The sequence below is a fragment of the Taeniopygia guttata genome, chromosome 13 (genome assembly GCF_048771995.1).
Source record: "Taeniopygia guttata chromosome 13, bTaeGut7.mat, whole genome shotgun sequence".
In the NCBI taxonomy this organism is placed as follows: Eukaryota; Metazoa; Chordata; class Aves; order Passeriformes; family Estrildidae; genus Taeniopygia; species Taeniopygia guttata.
This window is the reverse complement of record NC_133038.1, coordinates 3169130-3192725: the sequence shown is the minus strand read 5'-3', so window position 1 is coordinate 3192725 and position 23596 is coordinate 3169130. Positions and strand designations below refer to the sequence as shown.

General features: G+C 37.2%; 1 protein-coding gene across 9 annotated transcripts in view; it reads left to right on the top strand.

The window, feature by feature from the left end:
- Window positions 1–23596, top strand: part of FAM13B (family with sequence similarity 13 member B) — a 44568-nt gene that overhangs the window by 17756 nt on the left and 3216 nt on the right. For 4 of the 9 annotated variants that reach the window (XM_072935237.1, XM_012574999.5, XM_072935236.1 and 1 more), the window contains exons 8-24: window positions 5664–5705; window positions 6749–6904; window positions 8791–8926; window positions 9130–9153; window positions 11384–11454; window positions 12017–12071; window positions 12449–12596; window positions 15039–15104; window positions 16164–16374; window positions 17857–17986; window positions 18446–18527; window positions 18791–19020; window positions 19349–19432; window positions 20220–20315; window positions 22505–22588; window positions 22683–22855; window positions 23274–23375. In XM_072935237.1, coding sequence (XP_072791338.1) covers window positions 5664–5705; window positions 6749–6904; window positions 8791–8926; window positions 9130–9153; window positions 11384–11454; window positions 12017–12071; window positions 12449–12596; window positions 15039–15104; window positions 16164–16374; window positions 17857–17986; window positions 18446–18527; window positions 18791–19020; window positions 19349–19432; window positions 20220–20315; window positions 22505–22588; window positions 22683–22855; window positions 23274–23375 — 1890 coding nt within the window. The remainder of the gene's footprint in view (window positions 1–5663; window positions 5706–6748; window positions 6905–8790; window positions 8927–9129; window positions 9154–11383; window positions 11455–12016; window positions 12072–12448; window positions 12597–15038; window positions 15105–16163; window positions 16375–17856; window positions 17987–18445; window positions 18528–18790; window positions 19021–19348; window positions 19433–20219; window positions 20316–22504; window positions 22589–22682; window positions 22856–23273; window positions 23376–23596) is intronic. The other 5 variants (XM_072935240.1, XM_072935241.1, XM_012575002.5 and 2 more) reach the window with 4 other exon arrangements.

The following is a 23596-nucleotide window of genomic DNA, read 5'->3' as shown; positions in this document are numbered from 1 at the left end:
TCTACAAACTGAAGCTTTAGAAGTAGGTGCAGTTCTTATAATAGTAAAATGTGGGTTAAAATAACTGTTCCCAAATTCAGCAGAGGAATGCCTGAAGGATCAGATCAGATTAAGTATGGGGATTTATGCAGGGAAAGTTAAAAAGAGCATATTTTAGTGAAACTGTAAAGTGGTATTTAAACAGTAAATTCTACAGTAGAAATAAGAAGAATCTGCATACTGGTAGATCCAAACCTGTTCTGTAGCATCCTTCCAATGGGAAATCCTGGGGCTGTTTCTTGTCACATGGTGCTGGAGAGCTGTGGGCAGGTTTGGAAGTTGCAAAATGCGATACAGGCAGGAATGATGGAGGGTGACCCAGCTTTAATAGCAGCTTTCATAAAAGAGTGTGTAAACATAGCATCATGCTTTCATTTGAGAGCTTATTGGTGCTTGCTTAATACACAGATTTATATTTTACTTGTTTGTAGTATGCAAGGTTTTATTGTTAAGTTTGCTTTACTTGTACTTAGAGTTTACATTCTACAGACGGTGAATTTTACCTCTTCCCCTCTGCAGCATGTGTTTGGTATAGGCATTGCATGTAAGAACTTGTAGGGATGAGTGAGGAGGAATCTATAATAAAAATGTGACTAAAAGCAGAAGAAATGCAGGGGAAAATCACAAATATAGTAATACAGTAACAAGTAAGTTACTGCTTAAGAATGGGTAGTTTAAAGAATGTGGCTTTTTGGTTAGAATCTGTTCAGCTGCTGGCTGCGTGCTTCATTCTGCTTCATGGCAAGAAGCTGTAAAATACCAAATAATGATAAAATCATGATTCTGTTTTGTAATTGAAATTATATTTTAATAGTTAATTATCTTTGTCAGTAATAAAGCTTCTTATTTGTAGTTTGAATTAAATTTAAAAAAAAAGTTGCAGTATAAGTATTCACAGGTATTAGGTTGCTTCTGGAACGTGTAAACACAGCAGTAGTGACAAACTCAACATGTTTGAGAGTTTAAATTGGATAGCCTGAAGAGACAAACATTTTGACTTGATGTTTAAGGTTAATTAAAAATGAGTAGGCATTAATTATGGTTGGCATTTAAAATAATTTGTGGGGAAGGATAACGAGGAATCCTTTAGAAGAAGGAGAATTTTGACTGTGAAACGAGAACAACTGTCAAAAAGAAATAAAGTGAATGAGAAAGTACTCTTTATTAAACTTGTAACAGCTATAAATACTGTAGATATTTTCCCAGAACTGATGGCTTTAATGTATGCATTTAGTGGCCTTTTTTTGGTCTTAGTTTCTCGATGTAAAAAAAAAAAAGTTAAGAAAGTAAACGTTAATGCAGGTTTATTTGAATTATTTCTTTGTCCTGATGTAGAGCCTGTGGCAGCTTATACAGGAAGGAGGATAAGTACATCTTAAACATCATTCTTGTAGTTCTTTAAGCTGGGGTTTTGTTTCCTTTTTGCTGTTGTCAGATTTTAGGAACCAAATATCCATGTATTTTGGTCTCTCTGTTAAACGTACTAAAAGAGGTTGTTTATCTTGATTTGTACAATGGGGCATCTGACCTTCCTCCTTGTTATTTGGAACTATAGCTTGCTTCTAATTTTGCTCACTGTCTTTTTTGTCTACTCATTCTGTTTGTTCTTGCTGAAACCTATGACCTTCCTGTGCTGCATGGTGTTAATTTGACTTTGAGTTAGAGATCTTGTGAGAATGTGGATAATCATTAATGCATTTTGGTTTAGTGACTGCTTGAAAACGGTATTTCTAATAAACCTGTGGAGTGATCTTTGAGCCCATTACTCAGCAGGGAGCATTTGTAGCTCACAGGCTGGTGTTGAGCATGTAAAGGAAACTTGTTCTCCTTTACCAGAAGCCTTTTCCCCACGGCTCTTTCCCTTCTGCTGTCCTGACTTTTGGAGTAAAGAATTACTGACTCAGCATTGCAGCTGAATTTTGAGACATGCTGTTGAAATAAGTACTTTAGAATCTTTCTCTGTCATTATTCCAAATTTTTCATCCCTGAGCCTTGCCAAGCAGTATTTGCTTTAATTGGGCAGTTCATCTCAAATGTTGTGAGTCAGAAGCCTAATATAAAATCTCTTTGGTTTTGGAGTTTTCAAAATTATTTGTGAAAAAATATAAGATATGACAGGCAGTAAGTTGTAGAAACAGTTTGCTTTGTTTCCACTAAACAAAATAGACAGACAAGGACAACATCCTCACTGCTTCTGTGATATTTTTAACCTTTTTGTTATTTAATCAGCTGTGATCAGAGAGAAGTGATAACATTAACACCCGTCAAGGCAGGCAAAACCCATGGTATAGCTGAATGAATAGAAGAGCTGCCTAAATTGCTAGAGAATCCATTATTATTTTAATGTAGTGCTGTTTTTAGCATCCAAATACTTCTTCTTCCTTCCATCCTGGAAAATCTGTAAACAACACGTTAGGAGAGCTTTCAAGTGTTGATTGGGCAGCTTATTGTCAGGAGTGACCTCATGTTGCAGTCGATTTCTATTTAGACTGCAGGGTTTAGTGCAGCACTCCAGAGGTGCCGCTCGCAGGCAGCCCCCGGAGCACAGCCAGCAGCATGCACAGCCAGCAGCCCACAGCACGCTTTGCTGCCTTCCAGATGAAGCATTTTTACATGAAGTGCTCTTTTGGGATAGCAAAAATAATCAGAATGGCCTGCAAAGTTCTGCTGCACAGGTAAATATATGAAAAGAAAATGTAATTTTAGTATGATCACAAGTAAGGCTTTGACTTTTAAAATTATGTGAGATTAAATGTGCTTTGGAGATACAAAATGAAATAATACCACAGCTGATTACTTTAATGATAAATAAGAATCTGTGTACAGTCAGGAAATTACCTAGGAAAACTTGGACATGTTTTATTTCCAGTTAATGTATTTTTCTACTCAAGATAGGTTTTTACTGGGACCTTTTCTGGTTAGGGAGCCAGTGCTGGAGGGATTCTCAGGAGGGAGTTAGCATTATAAAACAAAGATGTTTACTTTTCTGTGTCTTGCTGTGTCATGCTGCGTTAAGGCTCTGTCTGGCATTATAAATTACAGCTTTTAAAAAGTATCCTTGAACTGTGGTAGGTGAGCTTAGAAGTTGTAATGGCTTTTCACCTAAGATTGTCACATTTGTTTCAGAAAGTGCTTAATTGCTACAGTGATTTGTTGAAGATGTAAGATATTCTTTATGTAGTAAGAGGATTCTTTAGGATTTGTGATACTGCTGATTTATATGCAGCTTTTGCTGAGTACCTCTAATGCTCCCAAAGGTATTGAGTGAAAGCACTGGAGAGCCATCCTGTGCTGGGGGCTGAAGGTTACACACTAGGATGGAAAATTTTGTTCTGAACCATATCTGGAATCATCTGGATTCTTTGGAGATGAGGTTGATTCTCCCTATTCTTGACACATTTCCTCATTGTCTCAAGTGGTAGAATAAAAGGATTTCAAGTCATCACAGTTTCCTATAAATAGTGTTTGTACTTGTGCCCTTGACTTTTTCTTGCTCTCTTTTGCAATTAGGGTGTTGCAGTGTTCTGTGCTCTAATTGCCTCATTTTTTTCTACTAATTTGTCCAAGGAGTGACTGTTTTAATAGGAATTCAATTTCAGTCTACACCATTATGTATTTGTACCTTTAGAATAAGAGCATACTTTTTATAATGCAACTTTTGTAGAACTTACTGAGATGGATACTTAAAACTACATTTTTCATATCTAGAAATATTACTGTGTTTTTTTCCCCAACATTGTGTTTCTTTTCCCTTTCTTTGTTCACGAAGCTAAACATGTAGCTTCATATTTTCATTTCTTATTTCAAGTACTGTTAATATAAAGTATATTTATCAGAAAATCGACTTAGTACAGGTTGTAAGTGGACTGAACTATGCTGAACTTCTGTGCATAGAAATATAAATGAAATGTAAATATTCTAAGCTGTAAACTACCTCCTGCCAATTTTTTGTTTGTAAGAAAAATACAAAATGTCAGCGTGTTCCCCCTCAGTTATTTGATCTGCAGCTTTGAAATCAGTGGCTACAAGATCTGTCTTCTATGTCAGGTGTTTGAATTTCCTGAAGCTATGTCTGCTTTGAAATAGTGGTTAACTGCTGCCTGTTCTGTCAGTGCATCTGGAATAGATCAGCTTTGGCTTTTCACCAGGCAAACACACACACAAATCATAAGATGAACTTGATTTGTCAGCCATTTTCCATTTTAAAAAAGGGAAGAAATGAAATTAAAAGCATCTATGAGCACCTGTATGTTCACTTTGTGTCATATGGGCTTTAAATGCTATGCAGTTTGCTTTTGGCCCAATACAAGGCAAACTGGTATAGTTATTTTAAAATAAATACTTTAACCACTTTCTTTATCACCTTATGTTTAATTGAAAGCCTTTATTGCTTGTTTCATCTGCTTGGAGGAAGGAAAAATAGAAAGTCTGCTTGAGGTGACTTCTCTTTGGTGGTAGAACTACTAATAAACCTTTTAAGTTCTAACCAAGCTATTTTTTGCTGTGTTGAAACTATTCTTGGGTAAACAGAGAGACTGCATTTTTTAGTGTAAGCAAGGCTCATAGCAGTCAAAACTGATAGGACACCTCAGAGGTAATAACTTGTTCAGTTCTCCAGGGGAGTGGCAAGATCCCTCGTACTTCAGGGTTTACCATATGCATTCATGAAAATAATATTTTAAATCAACTTTGGCAACAGTGTTGTTGCACGGTGAAGAGTAGAAAAAAATAATCTTCAGCTTTTTGAGCTTAGTTATCTGTAATAGAAAGAAAAAGCCTTTTTTTTTACCTCCCTCCCTGCCTCCAACTTAAGCTGAAATTGATATGTAATTTTTTTCTGAGTGAGGTGTGTGCATTGCAATTCAGGGATGTTTCTCATCTTTTATTTTTTACTGTTACTTTGTCTGAAGTTTTTAATATTCTGTTTATTATAAAATTTTAATCATATTAATGAAAAATTTTAGAGGGACCACACACACATGAATTAACTGACTTGTGTTAGTTATGTTGATTTCCATTCTCCCACACCTCCTCAAGGAGTTTAACATTCTAGGCTGAAGTGGCTTTGCCTGGTGACTTCCAGATGCTTTACAAAGTCAGGCTCCTGTCCCAAAATCTGCCTTCTACTTGAAATGTTGTAGCTGTGCTCAGAGAGTGTTATAGATGTGTTGAGCGTTGCAGAACAAAATTATACAACAGTGGGAAGAACCTGTGGAGGAAAGCAGAGTAATCTGGAATTTGCTTTAGGCAGCAAGGTTAAAATCTGCATTCTTAAGCAAGGTGTCAGGAAATGTTTGACTACAAAATGATTAGTATTTCCCATGGGAAAAACCATACATCTGAGAGCTTGGAGCTTCATAACATAACAAATATTGGCTCTTGAGAGACAGTCATCTGCATTGCTACTTCTACAACTTTTTGCCTTGTGATGGTGCTCCTTAAGATTTTATAATTTAAATAATAAAGGACTGCAAATCAGGGCGTCCCTTTAATGCTTATTCTACTTCTGTTAGCTGCATCACATGCAATATTTAAGTATTTTAGGTTGCTTTCTGCTGACTTCAAGACTTCTATTTAGTGTGATAAGTTTTTGCAGTATATTAACTTTTTTTTCTTTATTGCAGTGCTCATATCTCTCCCATAAGTATCTTGCCAGCCTCTGCAGAGTAAGTATAATGACAATAGAAAATGTTTGAATTGTGCTCTTACTAGAACATGCATAGAAGTTATATATCCTTTGAAAAAAATGCAGTAGGTTGGATTGCAATTATGAAGGAACATATTTTAGTCTGAAGGATTTCACTAATGCAGGAAGTACCAAATGTCTGTCAGTGTTGTTGACTGCAGGAGCATGAGAGCAGTGTGCTTGCATCCAGAGAGCAAAACTTTGGATTTACACTTAGATTCATCATAAGTTTTTTACTTAATCTTATAAAATATTAAGTAAAAGATATATGAGATAAAAGAATAGGAAAAGAATATTCTTTCATAAAATAATCTGAAAAGCACTCATACTGTAATTTTAGCACCAATGATGCTGAGTACAGTTCACTGGAATTCTTTGTACATATGTGGAGGAAAAAATAAAGGCACAATTTCAGAGTTAAAATGGGATTAAATAGCTTAAGATTTTTACAGGTGGATTTTTAGAAGCCTCTTTTGTGTTGGGGATGAGTTGCCTGAGAGGCGCTCAGCAGAGTAGTCTGTTTTTAAAGAATACTGTTCTTTTCATGATGATATTTTGGGTATATCCTGTGTCCTTCATCAGGTACTTGCTGATTGCCCCTGTTATTTGTTGGCTTTAGCCTTTTAAGATGACAGCCCTGTTCAGGAGAGTGCAGCTACATGTGGGTGAAGTGGAACCTGCCCCAGGGTTGATTCTGACCTGTTACATACACAGGATTTTACTGTCACATTAATAGATAAGGCTTTTATAAGTTTTTGTGTATAGTTGTTAAAAAATAGGTTAGTTGTAATGTGTTGATTACTCTTAAAATCCTGTTGATAAACTTCATAATACTTTGTGTAAATCTTGTGCATTCAAAAATATTAAGTGTAGTAATTTCCACTGCCTTTTTGGAAAAGCTAGTCTCTTTTGCCTTGAAGTACTGCCATCAAAGATTGTCATGTAAAGTTTATCTTTGCCTTTCTGTCTGCTTGATCAATGCAAAAGTAGGGATCTCAATAGACTTTTCCATCTTTTTTTTAGCATTTTAGAAAGAACAATCAGAGCAGCTGTGGAACAGCATCTTTTCGACCTGCAGAGCAGCTTAGATAACGATCTGAAACACATACAGCAACAACAACTGGGCTGTAACAGTGAAACAAAAAATCCCAGTGGGGATGAGGAAGGATCTAACAACCAGTAAGTTTTTGTTGTGTCTGTAATGAATTCTGTAGGATCGTGTATCTTAACTCCTCCACAAAAAACTACCCAAATCCCCCACCTCAACCCAAAAGTTACAACTTTGGCTGTTGACTTCAGTTTTATCTATTTTAAAACAAATCAACTTCTGTCAGGTCCAGTAATCAATAGCTCTTGAAGCAAATATTTTCAATTGATCTTGTAGCTAAAAATGCTGTGTAGTATCTGCTTTACTGCTGAGTTCTGTGCAAATTGCACAGGAACTTAAATTTACTCAAGTGCTTTCATTCTTATCTCACCAATGTGACTCATAACAAAATTTTAACATATTAAAGCTGTTGTAGATTCTATTTCATAACCCTGTCTTTCCATGTCAACATAGCTACTTTACTGCTCTGGCTGACAGTGTCAATGAAACAGCCAAAAATGGATAGAATGACCACTGTGGGTCTATTTGCATACAGTTCCAACCTTATTTGATCAGATTTTATTTGTCTTGTAAATCAGGACAGATTCTTAGTGTAGTGATTGCCATGGCAGCATTTCAAAGCTGCTACATTTTTGTGCTTCATTAAAAATAAGCAGTCATGATTAATACCCAGACTTCAAAAATGTGTTGGTAAGATTTTGGTACCTAAATTTCTTTGTTGCTCAGAGCTGGAATACATGAACAGAGCCTGAAATACATGAAGTGCTCAGCGACTCAGATGCTCTTTTCTATATTGTTCAATCTTTAGTGGTTTTAGAAGACAGAAATAAAGTTTGCAGTGGATCATAAAAGTAATAATCATTGCTGGTAATGATCAATTAAATCTGAGTTTTAGTGCTAAAGATTCAATGTCTTTGAAGTAATTTGTAAGTGGGTAATTGCCTCGCAGCCCTGCAGCAGCTGAATTCCTTCAGTCCCAGTGTAAGTGCTGTAAAGGTTGGCTGATCTCAGAGGGGGAGGCTCCAAGTGCCATCACTGCTGGTTTGAAACCAGAATCCTCCTCTGGCACAGGCACTTCTGGAAATGCTTCTGATCATCATTCCACTGTGGATTAACTGAGAGAGGATACATGATATTGTTCTTCAAGGGGGTGTCTGGGTTCTTTAAAGCAGCAGGCTGTGCACAAGGCAAATACACAGTTAAATTAAGAACTAAAAAAAGCAGTGATCCAGTGCCAATTTCATAGTGCTAATTTAGTGGCTGGAGTTAAGAAAAAAGAGTTAAAATGTTAATTTTCAACCCATCCTGTTTATTTTCTCTATATCTGATAGTGAAGGAGCTTTCTTGATGTGGTCTGGAATTCTTTTTGAGTGAGAGCAAGGAAGGCAAAGTCAAAGGCTTGTGATGAATGATAGAGTCATGTGGTGGCGCATAAAGAATAAATGTGAATACAAATATGGTGTCGATTAGTTTTAATCTGGCTGTAATGTTACATGCTTTAAGTTGAAGCCTCAGCAGATGAAATGTTAGAAGAAGTAATGGGATTTCTCACTGGAGGGGAACCCCGTGACAGTAGCTATAAACTAACTGGCTTCAGTACTGAGAGAAGTGGAGCCACAGCCCTGTTGTGGAGTCACTATACTTTCAGGATGTCATTGCTTCTGGCTATTGTGTTCTAATTCCTTAGGTTGGTATGCTGTGTGTGGGGTTATGCCTGGCCCTTCAGACAATAACCAAATAAATACATTCTAATATGTCTATCATGTCTGGATGTGCAAAACATCACATAAATAATTAATTTTGCCTACAGGTCAGAATAATTCTGTTAAAAAAAAAAGGCAAAAGGTCTGATGTTTGATAATGTTTAAGGTGAGGGAAAAGTGGTTCTTTTTTATCTTTTTTTTTCTTTTAAAGGTGTAACAACAGGTTTCTAAAGTATTTTTGATTGTATCTTTAGGAATGATGTTATTGAAGATAATGACACTGGTAGCAGTGAAAACACAGGAGACTGCTCTGAAGTATTGGTTTGCACTGATTTAGACAGTGAAGCTATGAAACATGATGGTGTAACTGAGGAAGAAGAAAGCATTCAGGTGAGAGGAAGAGTCTCCTGTATGTCAAATCATAAGTTGCTGCAACTTTAGTGCTCCAGAGCTCTGATGTAGCATTACAAGGTGCTCGTGCTCTGTGCAATCAGTTGCCTTCCTTGTTGTGCCATGTGCACTCAAAAATCTCTGTGTATTTTCGTGTGACTTGTTTGGGCCCTGACTGATATTTTTCCATTCTTCTTTCACAGATACCAGCCGTTCCTTCTGCTGAGGTAAGTTGGTGTATGAGGCAGCACAGCCCTGGTTAGAGCAGCATCTGTGGTAGTAAAAGTAGTAAAGGAGCTGGGATTGCAGCATAGCTCAGTCACCTTGCACGGATCAGGAAAGGGTAACAGTCACCTTGAGACTTTGCAGCCTCTTGGCTGTGCATGTGCTAGGAAGGTGTGGTTTTGTCAATAGCTAACTACAGCCTTTCTTCTCTATTTCCAGTTTCTTCTGTGGTAGGCAGAGATGTCCTGTTCTTTTCAGCACATCTTTATCTCTTCCCTAGTTGATGCAATCAAGGAATTCTGTAAAATATGTGCTGACAAAAATGAAATCAAGGATAACTGTTAAAGTGCAACAGAGTATTCTTCCATTCTGTATCAAGCATATGCAGCTGTCAGGCCCTTCTAATGAAAAAAAAAAACCCAAATCTATAGTTCCGTATTTATTTGCCAACACTTTTACAAATCTAAATTATGAATTCTGTGGGTGGAGAGGTTTGTTACACATGTATAGAGAATGCAACGATTTTCAGCTTCTTGCCTGTGAATCCATAAATCTTCCTGAGGGTTTCCTCAAAGATAACCAGATAACCAAACCTATTGTTAGTAGACTTAAATTAACTGGAGAAATTTAATGGGTCTTTGAACTTGAAAATATGGGAATGGATACCTTAGCATAGTGAAACTTGAGTGGTCTGGAATCTGTATTTTTATTAGAACAAAATGTTTCTGTAGTTCTTTTCACTTTTGTGATGTGGTCTGCTCTTAGGCTTTGGTTTGCTTTTGGGGATCCCTAATGACTCTTGAATCACCTAGCAAGCCAAAGTTTCCAGTTGTTCCCACAAACTAGCATATTGTTTTGGAATCCCATTCTGTAAATTAAATTTCACAGAATGTATTCATTGTCTTGGTTTTCCCTTTAGCGCCGAAACTTGGTCTAAAAAATAATTAGATTGTTATCCTATAGCACAAAATGCATAAAGCATGGTGTTGGATATAAAGAGGAACATGATGCATGCAAGTGCACAATAGAAATACTTTTGTTATCATACCTGGTGTCATTCTTGGCCTTTTTTTGCTTTTTGATAGACTTCTGTCCATAGCTGGCAGTTTTGTTTTTTTCAATAGTAGTTTTTTACCATCTTTTTAATCAACTGTTTCAAATGTTATATGAGAGTTGTACCTTTTGGGGAGAGGTTAAAGAGAAATGTGGTGATTCTCCTGTGTGGAAGGAGTTTGAGAGGAGCATGTAGGGTTGTAGGAAAAGAAAGCTCTGCATGTGAGTTCTTCTTTGGGCCCAAAGTGGAAATAGAAGCAGCTGTTTCCACAACTCCAGTAAGTGTGACTGTGCAAGACTTACATAGCTCATCTCCAGGGTGGAAATTATCTGCTGGAGTATGACAAATGCACTGTAATTAAAAATTGTTTCCCCAGTTTGGAATTTGACTTGAGGACTGAAATAATGTCAACAGAAGAATGGTGTTTTTTCTGACATGGGTGTCAGTTGCTATCAGCAGCATAAAACTGCCAACTGTTGGTGTGTTTGAAGTCTCCCGGTAACTTGATGTTACATTCAGAGACTGTAAAGATAATTTTTTGAGAATTCCTGAAGTCTAAAACCAAATGACATACTTTATATTTCGAATTTCTTATATTCTCTTAAGTAAGACACTTTTTTAAAGAAATGAAGTGCTGGGACTTGGCATAAATACTTTTAGTGAACAAAGTGGTGACATGGATTCATCTGAACTTCTATGAGATGGTGTCAGAACTGACAACACTTTTTCATCCCCTTCCAATTCTCTTGCTACTGTATTTAGTAATAGGAACTAGTAGCGCCTTTAAAAAGTTTGTCAGACTTGTTTAATTTCATACATGTTGGGCACAACAAAAAATCACAAGTTTTTGAAACTAGGATGTACAAACTGCCATGATTTTAGTCAGCCCAAACTTCATGTCATGAGTGACAATTTTATGTACAACTTTTATTGAAGAAATGATAACAAATGGTTTATCTGAAGATGAAAAATCATTATCTGATTTCTGGTGATCAAAACACCTGGTCAGTGGCCTTACTTCAGATGTAAAAATGTCACATGGTTTAAAAGCATGATTTCCATCCCCACATACAAGCAGCTTTTAGTTCTTGAGGGAATTTTGTGGTTGGAGATGATTATGGAAATGTTTTCTGTTGAGAGAGCTATTTTAAATTCTTTCTAAACATATTTTTTCCCAGCAGACTGCAGACATATTATTGAAACCATGTGATGAAGATGAAGATGTTGATGGAGAAAATAATAGTGAAAGGTTTGTGTTTTTCTGTAGTCATACAAACCTATATGATTAACCTACATCCTTTTTTTGTGAACAGCCCTATATTCTGGGCAAGAGAAACAGAAGAATAAACATTTATTTTCTCAAAAATATTTTGGCACATTTTATTGCTCTTAATGATTGAAGAATTAATGTTAGCAACAGTGACTAACCAGAAAACTTTGTTAATTTGCGCCTTTAGTTCAACACTGATTGAAATTTCAGTTTTTGTTCAGTTGAGTTTTAAAATGTTTACTCTCCATTGAGAATAAACGTCTGAGCTGGTTTTATTTTGAGCTTTATTCAAGTCTAGTTGTTGTTTACATGCTACAACTTGAAATTCAATGTGAAGATCAGAAAGTGAGAAAAAAAGTTATACAACTTTTATCCCCCAGAGTTTTAATTATTGCCTTAAGTAAATACATTGCCTATCTGCTTAAACTGCATAGGGTTTGTAAAAAAAAAAACAAAAACAAGGGGAGTGTATAGTGTTTACTGTCCATTTAAATGATAATGTCCATTTAAAATGATGATGAGGTCTGTGTCTTCTTTTTAGGGAAAACAGTATATTGCTTGATGGCAATGATAGAATATCTTCAGAGGAAATTCTGGTAAGAAAGATTTCGTTTATATACAGATACACAGCATCTTATAACAAATGCAAATGTGAAGTAATGCAATAAATATAGTTTTTAACATCTTCTGCTGGTTGGTGCTGCAAGGCTTGCAAGACTTTTGGTAGAGAGCTCATCATGTCACTTCACAGAAACTTAGGGCAGCACAGCAAGTTTATGCTTATGCATCTCACGTAAGAAATGTTTTGTAATGTAAATAATTGACTGCTGTTGGGGTGTGTGTCTCTATTTTTAATTCCTCGAGTTTGAAAATATTTCTTTTTTCCTTAAAATTTCTAGAAGTGCTGGAACTGATTAAGTACCCGATTTCCAGCTGCTAAATAATATAAAATTGTTTTGTTCTTTAAATACAGGATTCAAGTAGCAAGACTTGTGATCTTAATGCAAACCCTGATTCAGAGGCACTGGGGGATGGCAGCGTTAATGTTCCCGAGGAAGCCCCGGCTGTCCAAGTTCCACATCTGGATCTGAAGAATGTATCTGATGGTGACAAATGGGAAGGTAATTTTCACTCTTTAGCTCACACTATAGTTAGGGAGGAATGATAAATAAAACTACTTACAAAGTAGAAGCAGGAGACAACAACATGTTCCTGTACACATGGTAAGATCAACCAAGTAATGACATAGGTCTCATCTTGTTTCAGAACCATCTGCAACTTAAGTAAGGACTTTAAAAAAATATAAGGAAAAGCTAAAGAAAGAAAGCAAAAAAGTCCAAATTTCATGCTAGGTGTCATGTTTTGTTTTGTTTTTGTTTTTTATTGTTTTAAAAGTTCCATGACCCTGAGTCTCTTATTCAAGTCTTTAAAAACAGTTTGTCTAATCATTTAGTTTAGTTAAAATTATCATTGTGTCTTGTTTGTCTTTGTTTTATTAAGTGTAAACTATTGAATTGGCTGAATTTGACTTAAAATCACTAACCTGCCAAACACAGCAGTTCATATTTCAATTTTTCAGAAAAATCTGTCAGTTGTTTTGGTTCCCATGTCATTGGACAACTTGAGGCAACTCTGAATTTTCAAATAAAGGCTAAAGTTGCAGATGGATGTTTTTCTCTGCCCCTTCTCCTTCCACGGTTTGCATTTTAGGAGAAGAAAAATCCAACAGTTTCCTCTCAGACAGGATTCCCTATGTTTGTGACCTTATTCTTCACTGCCTTCCAGGTTTAGCAATCTCCTGAGCTTGTGACTTTTATTACTCAAATATCTGGTTAAACTGTTAAAACTTCTGTTTTACTTAAAACAGCCGTAAGTCCTTTGTAAACAGAGCAAAGCACTCTTGTCAATACCTTCTTTTCAAAATACTTCTGTTTTTATGTCTTCCTTATATTGTGTTTTCTCTGCCTGGTGTTGGAGTCATCGCACCTTAAAATATGCAAATGATCTAAGCTGCTAAACCACTGTGAGCTGTCACTGACAGTGCAGTGGCCACAGGCCACTCGTTTCTGGTTTGGAAAACTTGCAGTACAACTTGATAGATGTGGTGCAGGTTAACTGTAAGGGACAGGGTTTTAACTTCCAGCAGGCCCTTCCAGTGACAGCTTGAGATGCCTTTAAGTGTCACAGTGAAACCTTAACAAGACACTGGTAGCAAGGAATCACTGCATTTAACTTGTAGTTGCAGTGTTGGAAGTATTAAAACGAGGGAAGTAAAGCTGGAATGTGTGTTCTGTAACAGTGCAGCTTAGAGCTGTCAGCACATACAGCTTTGTTCTGAAGCTCAAATGGTGAGAGCTGATTGTTAGTTTGTCACTGCTGTTTGACTGGCTTGCAAATTAATTGCCTTCATGAGTCCACACTTCCCTTTTAACCCTTTTGCAAATAATGAGGTTTGCAACTTGTGATTTGCTTCATTAGTTTTGTACAATATTTGCTGGTTGGTGCTCTTGAGCTCTAGCAAACTGCACATTCAGAGTATGTCATGGCACAGAGAAGTCGAATTGCAGGCAGCCAAAGACACTGAGTCCAAGTTAAGAACAGTCTGAAGTTGAAACATAAAAATCCTGCTTATGTTTTCAGTGTTTTATTAAGTTTATTGCTTACTTGTGCATTACATTTTGTTGCATCCTCTATTTGTGTTAAGATGACTTAATATGTATACTCAGAAGGTTTGTGGCATCCATTTTCATTATTTCCTTAAATTTGCTCATGAAATTGCTTTTGGTTTTACTTCCCCAAATAGCTTTATGACCCTTGTTTTGAAAATAAAGCAGTGTATCTGTTATAAATTTATATTATAACTTCTTGGTATTAAATCGTGTTCTTTGCAAGAGGTCTTAATTTCACTGTGAAGTATTTGAACATTGACTATTCTTCAGCCCTGTTTAGGTTGGTTGTTAGGAACTCAGCCTTCCAAGGCACTGCAAGTCCTTATGGCATTCCACTGAAGTAGTGACTTTGTTAAGAAATCTGTACTAGTCCAAATTCAGTTACAAGATTTGGGTTATTAAAGCCAATCTAATAGAAAACTCAAAGGCCTGTATGCAACAGAGTTCTTGAAAATCAACATCAATTGCTTGCTGGCCCAAGGCGAAAATGCAGAATGGTTGATTTATATTTCTGAGTATTTTTTCTGCATTTGCCCTGCTTTTTGGAAATCATCACCATCTCTATTATTTACAAGCTCTGAGAAAAACATTAGAGCTTGCCTTTGTTCATGTGAGGATGCATGAGTCTCTTATTAAACTGCAATAAGTCTTTACTATTCCTCTACCAGTTCTTTATAAACCTTTCCAGTAAAAAGTTGAAATTGGCTGAGGACTGAGCATCCTTACCTGCCATGGGAATTGCTTGGAAGCTGAGAGTGCTCAGGGCCTGGTCCAAAAAGATGGGATGTTTTTCCCTGGTACTGTATCTTCCTGCTTTACATGTTATGTATAGTTTGTTCTGACTGTGCTGTGTGTTCACTTTAGTATTTTTGCCATTCTTTTTCATTTTATTAGCGCCATGCCCTATCACTTTCCCCCTCATTGATTTCAAAACAATGCATCTGCAGAGAGAAGGGGAGGGTAAGTATGGTTCGCCATACGTTCAGTTATCTGCCTTTTGATAGTTGATGGTTTGCTTTCTAACTAACCCTTCACCTGCTGTCCCTTATATCTTGGGAATATTCTGATCTGCAGTTTTTTTGTTGATTCAAAAAGGTCCCCTTCTTGTATCTTGTACTGTGCAAACAGGCAAGATCACAGCTGAAAAACAACAAAAAAATTCCCAATCATACTTAGTAAATGTGCAGTGGAAAGCAGGTACAAGGGTTATTTTTTTGAAGATTATTTTGTGGGTTTTTTTGTTGTTCTGCACACTTTGAACCCAGTTTTCAAATTTCTGATTTGAACTAGGAAAATAACAGGCAAATCTGAAAGGAAAAGGGGGGTGGGATTTTAAATTGAAGTAATTGAAAGGCTTTGTCAGCTCTTTTTTTAGACAGGAAGAAAACCTTGTCAAAGAATTATGAGGAATGTTAGCCAGGAGCTTTTCATAGGGATTTGAAAGAATTGATTGTTTTGGAATCTCCCTCCTAAAAAAATCACCTTCCACAAATTAAGAAATCTCTTTTTCTCAGTGGTGTCAAGGTAGTTTTTATCATAAAACCCAAAAATATTCCTTGAAAAAGACTTAAGCAAATGGGCATTGTCCCTAAGGTACTGTCAGACTTAACCTGCAAAATCAATAGGACCACTTTTCAAAGTACATGTGTACACTATGAAAATGAATTTCCACAGCAAAATACTGCACTGGACAATAAACATATTCTTTTTTGATATTTCTGATACATAAATAAGGCTCTATTACACTGTTGAACTGCTCAGAAATGCATACTCCCAAGATACACTTTGAAAAAGGGATCCTAGTGTGCATACTTCATTTCAGTACCTTTTTCTTTCGGTTATATGACAGAAATTGTAGCTTTCTGATGCATTTCACTGTTTTTATTCACTTTGTGTATGACACCACATCCTCTAGCACATACAAGAACTAAGCATTGGGTTCACATTTTTGTTTCGACTCCTGTTGCTAGTTCTGGTAACAGAAAAGTACCATTTTGTGTCTTTTTTTTTATCTTCTAGATCCATTTCCTGCTTTCAAGTCTTGGCAGGAGGACAGTGAATCTGGAGAAGCTCAGCTTTCCCCACAGGCTGGGAGGATGACTAATCATCCCTTGGAAGAGGACTGTCATCCCATATTGTCACATCGGAGTTTGGATTTTGGGCAAAGCCAACGTTTCTTACATGATCCAGAAACGCTGGACTCTTCATCCAAAGCACTTTCTTTTGTTAGGTGTGTATTTTAATGCAGTCTGGTGGGCAGGATGTGTTACTCCAGGGTGAAAATACAGCTGTTTGAGATTGTTGTTGGTTTTCATGATCTGAGTGAACTGAAGACCAAGGTCAAACGTTGTGTGGCCATTTGGCTGCTCTGCCTGCCCAGGAACTGCTGGGGTGAGTTAGAGCAGAGGTTCAGCTGGGGTGGCATCATGTCTCTCCAAGTGGCCTTTGACAGATGCTGAGGGAAAGAGGATAAAAATAGGACAAGATTGTAGAGCTTTCCCTGGCATTTGGTCAGGGCTTCGGACAAATGGCACTTCCTGGGCAGAAAGTGGTATTTATATCCTTTGTTTACCAGGCTTTGCTAGACTCTGCTCTGATTTTATGTAAGCTCTGGCTTTTTTTTCTTGTATTTTTTTAACCTAGTTTATTCAAGTAGAGTTGTCACTAAACAAGCTGCAGGTTATTTGTATGAACTGGGCAGTGTGACTCTCAAAATTGTAAATAACCTATACTGTCTGCTACTGTTCCTGGGAAGGGGAAGTTGAGAAGAATTTTCATGCTTGTTGGGGAAGAAATAATCTCATAAAGCCTGAAACAGGAGATTGGAACAAGTTTAGAGTTTCTAGTTGTCTGTCTGGCAGATTTATTGATGGAGAAAGATCCTTGTGCAAGTTTTCTCCAATGAGCCACAGAAGATATTTAACAAGTACTCTTAAAGTGATGTAGAAGACTGACCTGCTGAAAAGTGCTAATGATAATAGCTGCCTGTGACAGTTCTCCTCATTCTGAAATGAATGAGGATCTGCTCTAGTAGATTATTAGATTAGTATTGCTAATATCTTGAACGACATAGATTTCACTGGCTGTGTTGAGAGATGTTTCAGGCACTTTGTATAATAAATGTTCTGGAAAATTCTCATGTCAGTCTTGAAACAAAAAACGCTTTTCAAGAGCAACAAATGTCAAGGAGCTGTGTGAAAGATGATGTAAAACCAAAACCACATACTTTAGAAGTCTATTAGTAAAATCTAAGGAATTTATTAGTTAGACTAACAAATTATGTGGATACTTTTTGGCTCAATTATCTCTTAACTTGCCTGAGACAATTGAGTGAAGCTGCATAATTACCAAGGATTGTTCACTGGTATTTTCTAGCCTGGGCTTTATTCTGTGCCCAGTACTTGAAGAACAACTGAGTATAAAGTAACTTAGGTAAATAGCCCGGGCATCAGAAAGTTGGCAATTAATGGTACATTACACTTGAATTTCAAATACAGTTTTTCTGTTGTGGGTATTACTGATGTTAGGAAGACAGAAATAACATCAAATCTTGAAGGCAGTAGCTCAAAGCAGTTTAAGTAAATACCTCTTAAAACTTGAAATTAATGGATTATGAACTGGAGAAAAAATGAAATTATTAATCTCTGATTTGAATGTACATCTTATTTGCACTCAATTATCTAAATAACATTTAAAAAATGTTTTTAAACAGAACACGAAGAGCATCCTTTAGCTCAAAAGATGACAAAAGGGAAGACAAGACACCTTATCAGCTTGTCAAGAAATTACAGAAAAAAATAAAGCAATTTGAGGAACAGTTTGAAAAAGAGAAAAACAGCAAGGTGGGTTAACACTTCTGTCTTATTCAGGATAAAGGACTGAATGGGAGGGCTGAGTGACTCTTGTAGTTCATTACTGAATAACTCTGTTCACAGAAGAGAATTTTGTCACGCACTGCTCTATGCAAAAGGGAGCTGAGCAACAGCAATATTAGCAAATGTGCCAGCATGCCAGAGCCAGAGGAGGACAGAGTTGCAGTTCTGCTGTGGGACTGAGGGCATTTCAGATGAGATGTGTGGAAAAGCAGAAGTATCTTACCACTCTCTGGTTCAGCTGCTGAAGTTGTTTCAGTTTTATTTTCACGGGTGGTGCCTTATGTTGAGATCTGATCTGATACTGAGTGGCATTCCTGTAACTGCTCACATTCACTGTCACAAATATTACCAAATCTTGAAAGAAGTATTTATAAACAAGATTTAGTGTGTTTGTTTTAATATGTAGTTTATTTGTATTTTTTTCAGCCCTCCTATAGTGATATAGCAGCCAATCCAAAAGTTTTAAAATGGATGACTGAACTTACCAAATTGAGAAAGCAAATAAAAGGTAAGAGATTGCTACAGTTTCTTATTCTCTGCTAACACAAATAATCTCCATGACTGAAATGGCTAAGTTATTCAGTAAACTTGCACAGCACACAAAAATGTTTCATTTCTACATTCTGCACTATTCAAAAATCAAATTATTCTTATTTAGTTCTTTAGGAGAGAAACTTCCCCCATGCAAATTGCTATGTTCCTGTACTTGCAGCTAAATAAAATGTGTTACTTCTTTTAAACGTTTGGATTGAGCAGTTTTTCTCATTTTAGATGCAAAACAGAGGAGCTCAGAGGGAGAATTCATACCTCAAACACGTCCACGAAGTAACACACTTCCAAAAAGCTTTGGTTCCTCTCTTGACCAAGAGGATGAAGAAAATGAAGATGAGATGCGGGTTGTGCAGAAAGAGAAGAAGCCCACCAAGGAGGCTACACTTGAACTAATTTTGAAAAGATTAAAGGAAAAACGAGTTGAGAGATGTTTACCAGAAGATATAAAGGTAAGCATGAGGTTATGGATAGGCTCTTTCTAAGAGAATAAGGGGAAAATAGAGCACTTGAGATACACTTTATCACCATGATGATGCCTCTGGCTAGCAACCCTTTGCCAGGCCGTCATATTTCAGACTTAGTGGGGAAATTATCAACATGAACCACATTTTCCTTGCTCTATATAAAAATATTTAAAAGTATGTGCTGACAGTATTGAACAGCTTTAAATGGAGGAAGGTGGGTTGTATAATGTTAACTAAGCTGAGTTTGTCTTAGGCATCTGGATAGTGAATAAAAGTGACTTGTGTTTGATTAAATGCTAATTATTCTTGATAGAAAATGACAAAGGACCATTTGGTAGAAGAGAAAACATCTCTCCAGAAGAGCCTCCTGTATTATGAAAGCCAACATGGACGGCCGGTAATGCTTGGCTTTATTTCAAACTGTGCCATTGTGTGCATAGACAGCAGTAACTCCTGAGCAGTTGTAAGACCAGAACTTAATGCTGGTGTGGGGGGTTCTTCTTTTTCCTTCTCCAAAACACAAAGGTGTCTATTGGCCTCCATGTTGCCATCTGAGGAACTTGCTGCATTGACTTCTAAAAAAAGAAAAAAGTATGTATTAATAGGCCGCCTTTTCAGAAATCAGCAGGTTGTTGGAGTGTGCAAAGTGATGGGTGTCATTTGGTGCCTTGTGTGTCTGTGAGGCAAAGAGATGTCTTAAAAATAAACAAGATCATTGAATTTCCTCAGAAAAGACCGGAAATGTTATTCTGGATTTCACAGAAACAGAAATGAAAGGATAGTTCCCACCCCTCTTCTCTACAGTTTCATCTTTTTCTTTTTTCCCTTTCATTTCTGTAGAACCATCATCATTGCCAGGCACACATCTTTTCCCCCAGTTCTTGGTCCCTTTTTTGCCTCTTTTCCATGGATATTTAAATACAGGGTTTCCCTGTGCAGAAGCTCCACTAATTTTTAGGAAGTGTTTAAATATTTTCCCTGAAAAATACAGGGTATCAAAGTGAGAGGGAATGAAAAAGCACCCACTTATTCCCTTTTATCTGCATAAACCCCCTTTCAGTGTAAGGTAGTTTTATTCCTAGTTGGATCATTGGTAGCCTGGCAGGAGAAGCACACGGCTTTGTGTTTGCTTGTCTGTGATTGAGTGACCGGTATAATTAATTCTGTGGTTTCTCTGCCTCTAGGTTACTAGAGAAGAAAGACATATTGTGAAGCCACTTTATGACAGATACAGACTTGTAAAACAAATGTTAACTAGAGCAAGCATTACTCCTATTCTTGTGAGTAAAACAAATGCTATTTCTGTTTATTTTACCACTTTTGAACTGCGAGGCTGCCTTTAGAAGAGCTAGTAACACTGTTCTGTGAAACATCTTTCTTGTGGAAGATAAAAGATGTTGTTGTCATTGTACTTGAGGCATTTGATTGATTTACTGCTGAGAACAGAGCAGTTCCAAGCTGTCTGCGACCTTGATGGCTCTTGGGAATTAAATGGTTCTCTGTGGAAGTAAGTGAGCTGTGCTAACTTGCTGTAGCTGAGATGTCCCCAAGTGCCTGTGCTAGGTATGGATCCACAGGACATACTGTACTTTTAGTCCTCCCCAGAATAGTAACACCAGTTGTAGTGCAGGTTGCTGTCGGCAGAGGCTTGAGTGACAGGATTGCCATCAGAACCATTTCATTCCTTCATGCTTCCCCAGAGAGGGACATATTACCAGCACCTGCAGCATCTGTACAACATCCCTGCTTTTTCATTGTGTTTTCACTTCATTTCCTTCTGAATTTTCTATCCTCTCTCTGTGGTCTTCTAAGAGATGAGGAAGAAAAGTTGTCATACTGTGCAAGGAAATTGATGTAACCTTGTTTATAGTACCTGTAAAGCAGCTGGGGAATGACAGCCAGCTGTTTTGTTCTGCGTGAGCCATAATTCAAGCCTTACATACTGACCCAGACTTGCAACATAGCTGTTTGGATGTTGGCTGGTGACCCTTTTGGAAGGAAGGGACTGCATAGCTGTTTTGAGATAATCTCTTTACATACAGACAGTTCTTCCCAGACACAGGTAGCTGGGCTTACTCAGCAGGAACTTAATCTGCTATTTACATTGTCACTGGCAGTTCTGAGCTCTCCCCTCTAAGCTGGAGTACACCAAGATAAAGGGACCAGGTCAGGATTCTGCCTTTCTTGCACGTACATTGTTTTTGATGGCTCCTTTTAAAGAAAAACATTATTTGCATCACAGTCAAGTTTAAGGGCTTTTCTATCAGAATCTCTTTCTGAAATCCATAAGCACAGGTTGCTCTTAGGCACCCATGTTTTTCCTGTGACTGGTGGGTCACAGCTTTTTGGTAGTGCCCTTGACTGACTGAGCTCTATCCCATCTCTCCCCTCAGAAATCTGACTCTTCAGCTGAGATGGATTTCACATTCTGGGTAGCCTTATGACTGTACCATAAGGTTTTTTTGGTTGTGAAATAAAGGGATGGGTGATAGCCCACCAGAAGGACTTTAAATTCAGAAGAGATGTCAGTAACATGATTCCTAATCTGTGCTGTAGGCAGCACCTGTAAAATCTCTTTCACTGGTTGAAACCTGTAAGAGATAGGAGGAGCTCTCTTTTATCGCCAAGGATTGTTCAGTGGTAACTTCTGAGTAGCCTATATTTAGTTCCAGATATTTAAAGAATGTATTTTTAGGTTTATAGGACAATTGATTCCATGAGATACCTCTTACTCTTTCCTGGTACACCAGTGACATGCACTGAAGTCTGTATGGAAATGTCCAGAGAAGCAGAAGACTATTTACCTTTCACGAATGAAAGTTTTTGACAGGTCATTGTCTGTGTGGCTTTTGTGTTTCACCTTTTTACTGTCCAGAGACCATCAGCTGGAATTGCTTCTGCTGTCTGGGGATAAGGGATGAGCTGGACTTTATGGCAGGTGTGCAGCAGGCACCTGGACAGCACAGGGACACCTGCTTTAGGCTGGAGTTCAAAGGATTTTGACTCTGATGTGGCAACGCTCTGATTTCACACTTCCACCTGCAGGGACTCAGTGTGTCTGGAAAAGGAACCAGGCAGGATTATTCCCAATGGATGCCTGGCAGGAGATAACCAGCTCTGGCCTTTGTAACTGTGCTTTGGTTTGGGAGGAACAAGAATAAGTACAAAATTCAGAGCTATCATTGCACTTTATGAATCTTATACAAAACATGGAGAGAGCAAATGCTTTTTAATTTAAGTCTGAAAAGGAATATTTTAAAATAAATTATAAGCTACAATTATTTCTGTGTCAAGGATACCTTGAGTACCTGAGCTTTGTGGGTTGTATGGTTATTTGTGGTCTGTAAGTATGTTTGCAGTCTTTTATTCATCTCAAAGAGGAAATATTGGCTGATTTCAATGTAATTCTGACTTCAAAGAGCACTGGATGTCTTGCTGTACATTTTGAAACAAATTTCCATTTTTTCAGGGATCACCATCAACCAAGAGGCGGGGGCAGATGTTACAGCCCATTATTGAAGGTGAAACTGCCCATTTTTTTGAAGAAATTAAGGTAGGTGCAGTGCATTTAACAAATACTTCCCAGCACTTGTAATAGGGAACTGAAATACATAGTATTTGTTTTGAATTTCTGTTTTCACTTTCAGGAAGAAGAGGAGGAAAGTGATGGTTTGTCTACAGACCTGAATGAAATCTTAAAAACTGCTGCCCAAACACAGCCCGTTCTAAGCCCAGTTGAAAACTCTGAGTCTGATATTGAAGATGGTCAAGAGAAACTCACCCGGGACCTGAGGCTCTCCAGCACTAGAGCTGCTTCTGTGTATGGATAATTAAGTGGATAATTTAATTATAGTAGTTGTAATTATTGTAGTTAGAGTCATGATACTAAATCTATGATGTTGGATGAAAGGGAGTGAGATGTTCAGCACTTCTCAGGAAATGTTTGGATTGAATGAGTGTTCTTTGCTCTGACATGTCTGACTAAGATCTTTTTGTACTCAGTGAATTATTTAGTATCTTCTAAACCTTCTTCAGCCTTACTTGAGCTGTGTAGACAGCAGAAAATTTATACCCCTTTATTAACTGCTAGTTTGTTCTCAATATTTCACTTTTAAACTGACAGCATGTTCCTTATGAGCCAGACAAATAAATTATTAGTGGAGCTAGCTCAGTTGTTTCTGAGAAATTTAAATTCTATTGTACGACCAACATATTTTTCTTTAATTTGAAATTTTTAGGCCTGAATTATTGGAGCAACTGTGGAAAGCCAGAGCTGAGAAAAAGAAGCTACGTAAGATACTGCGAGAATTTGAAGAGGAGTTTTATCAGCAGAATGGAAGGTTTGTTTAGCACAATGCCAGATGCTGGGCTGCAGCCTCATTATGTAGCCAAGTGTATTAGTGTATTTTCTAACTTTGAATGTTGTCAGCTGGAATCTGATCTGTTTTGATCTGCTGTGAATAATCTCCTGAGGGAGATAACTATGTGTATTTTTAACAGTTCCATTAAAAAAAAAAATAGCATTTAAAAATATCTACTAGAAAGTATGATTTTTTTTTCA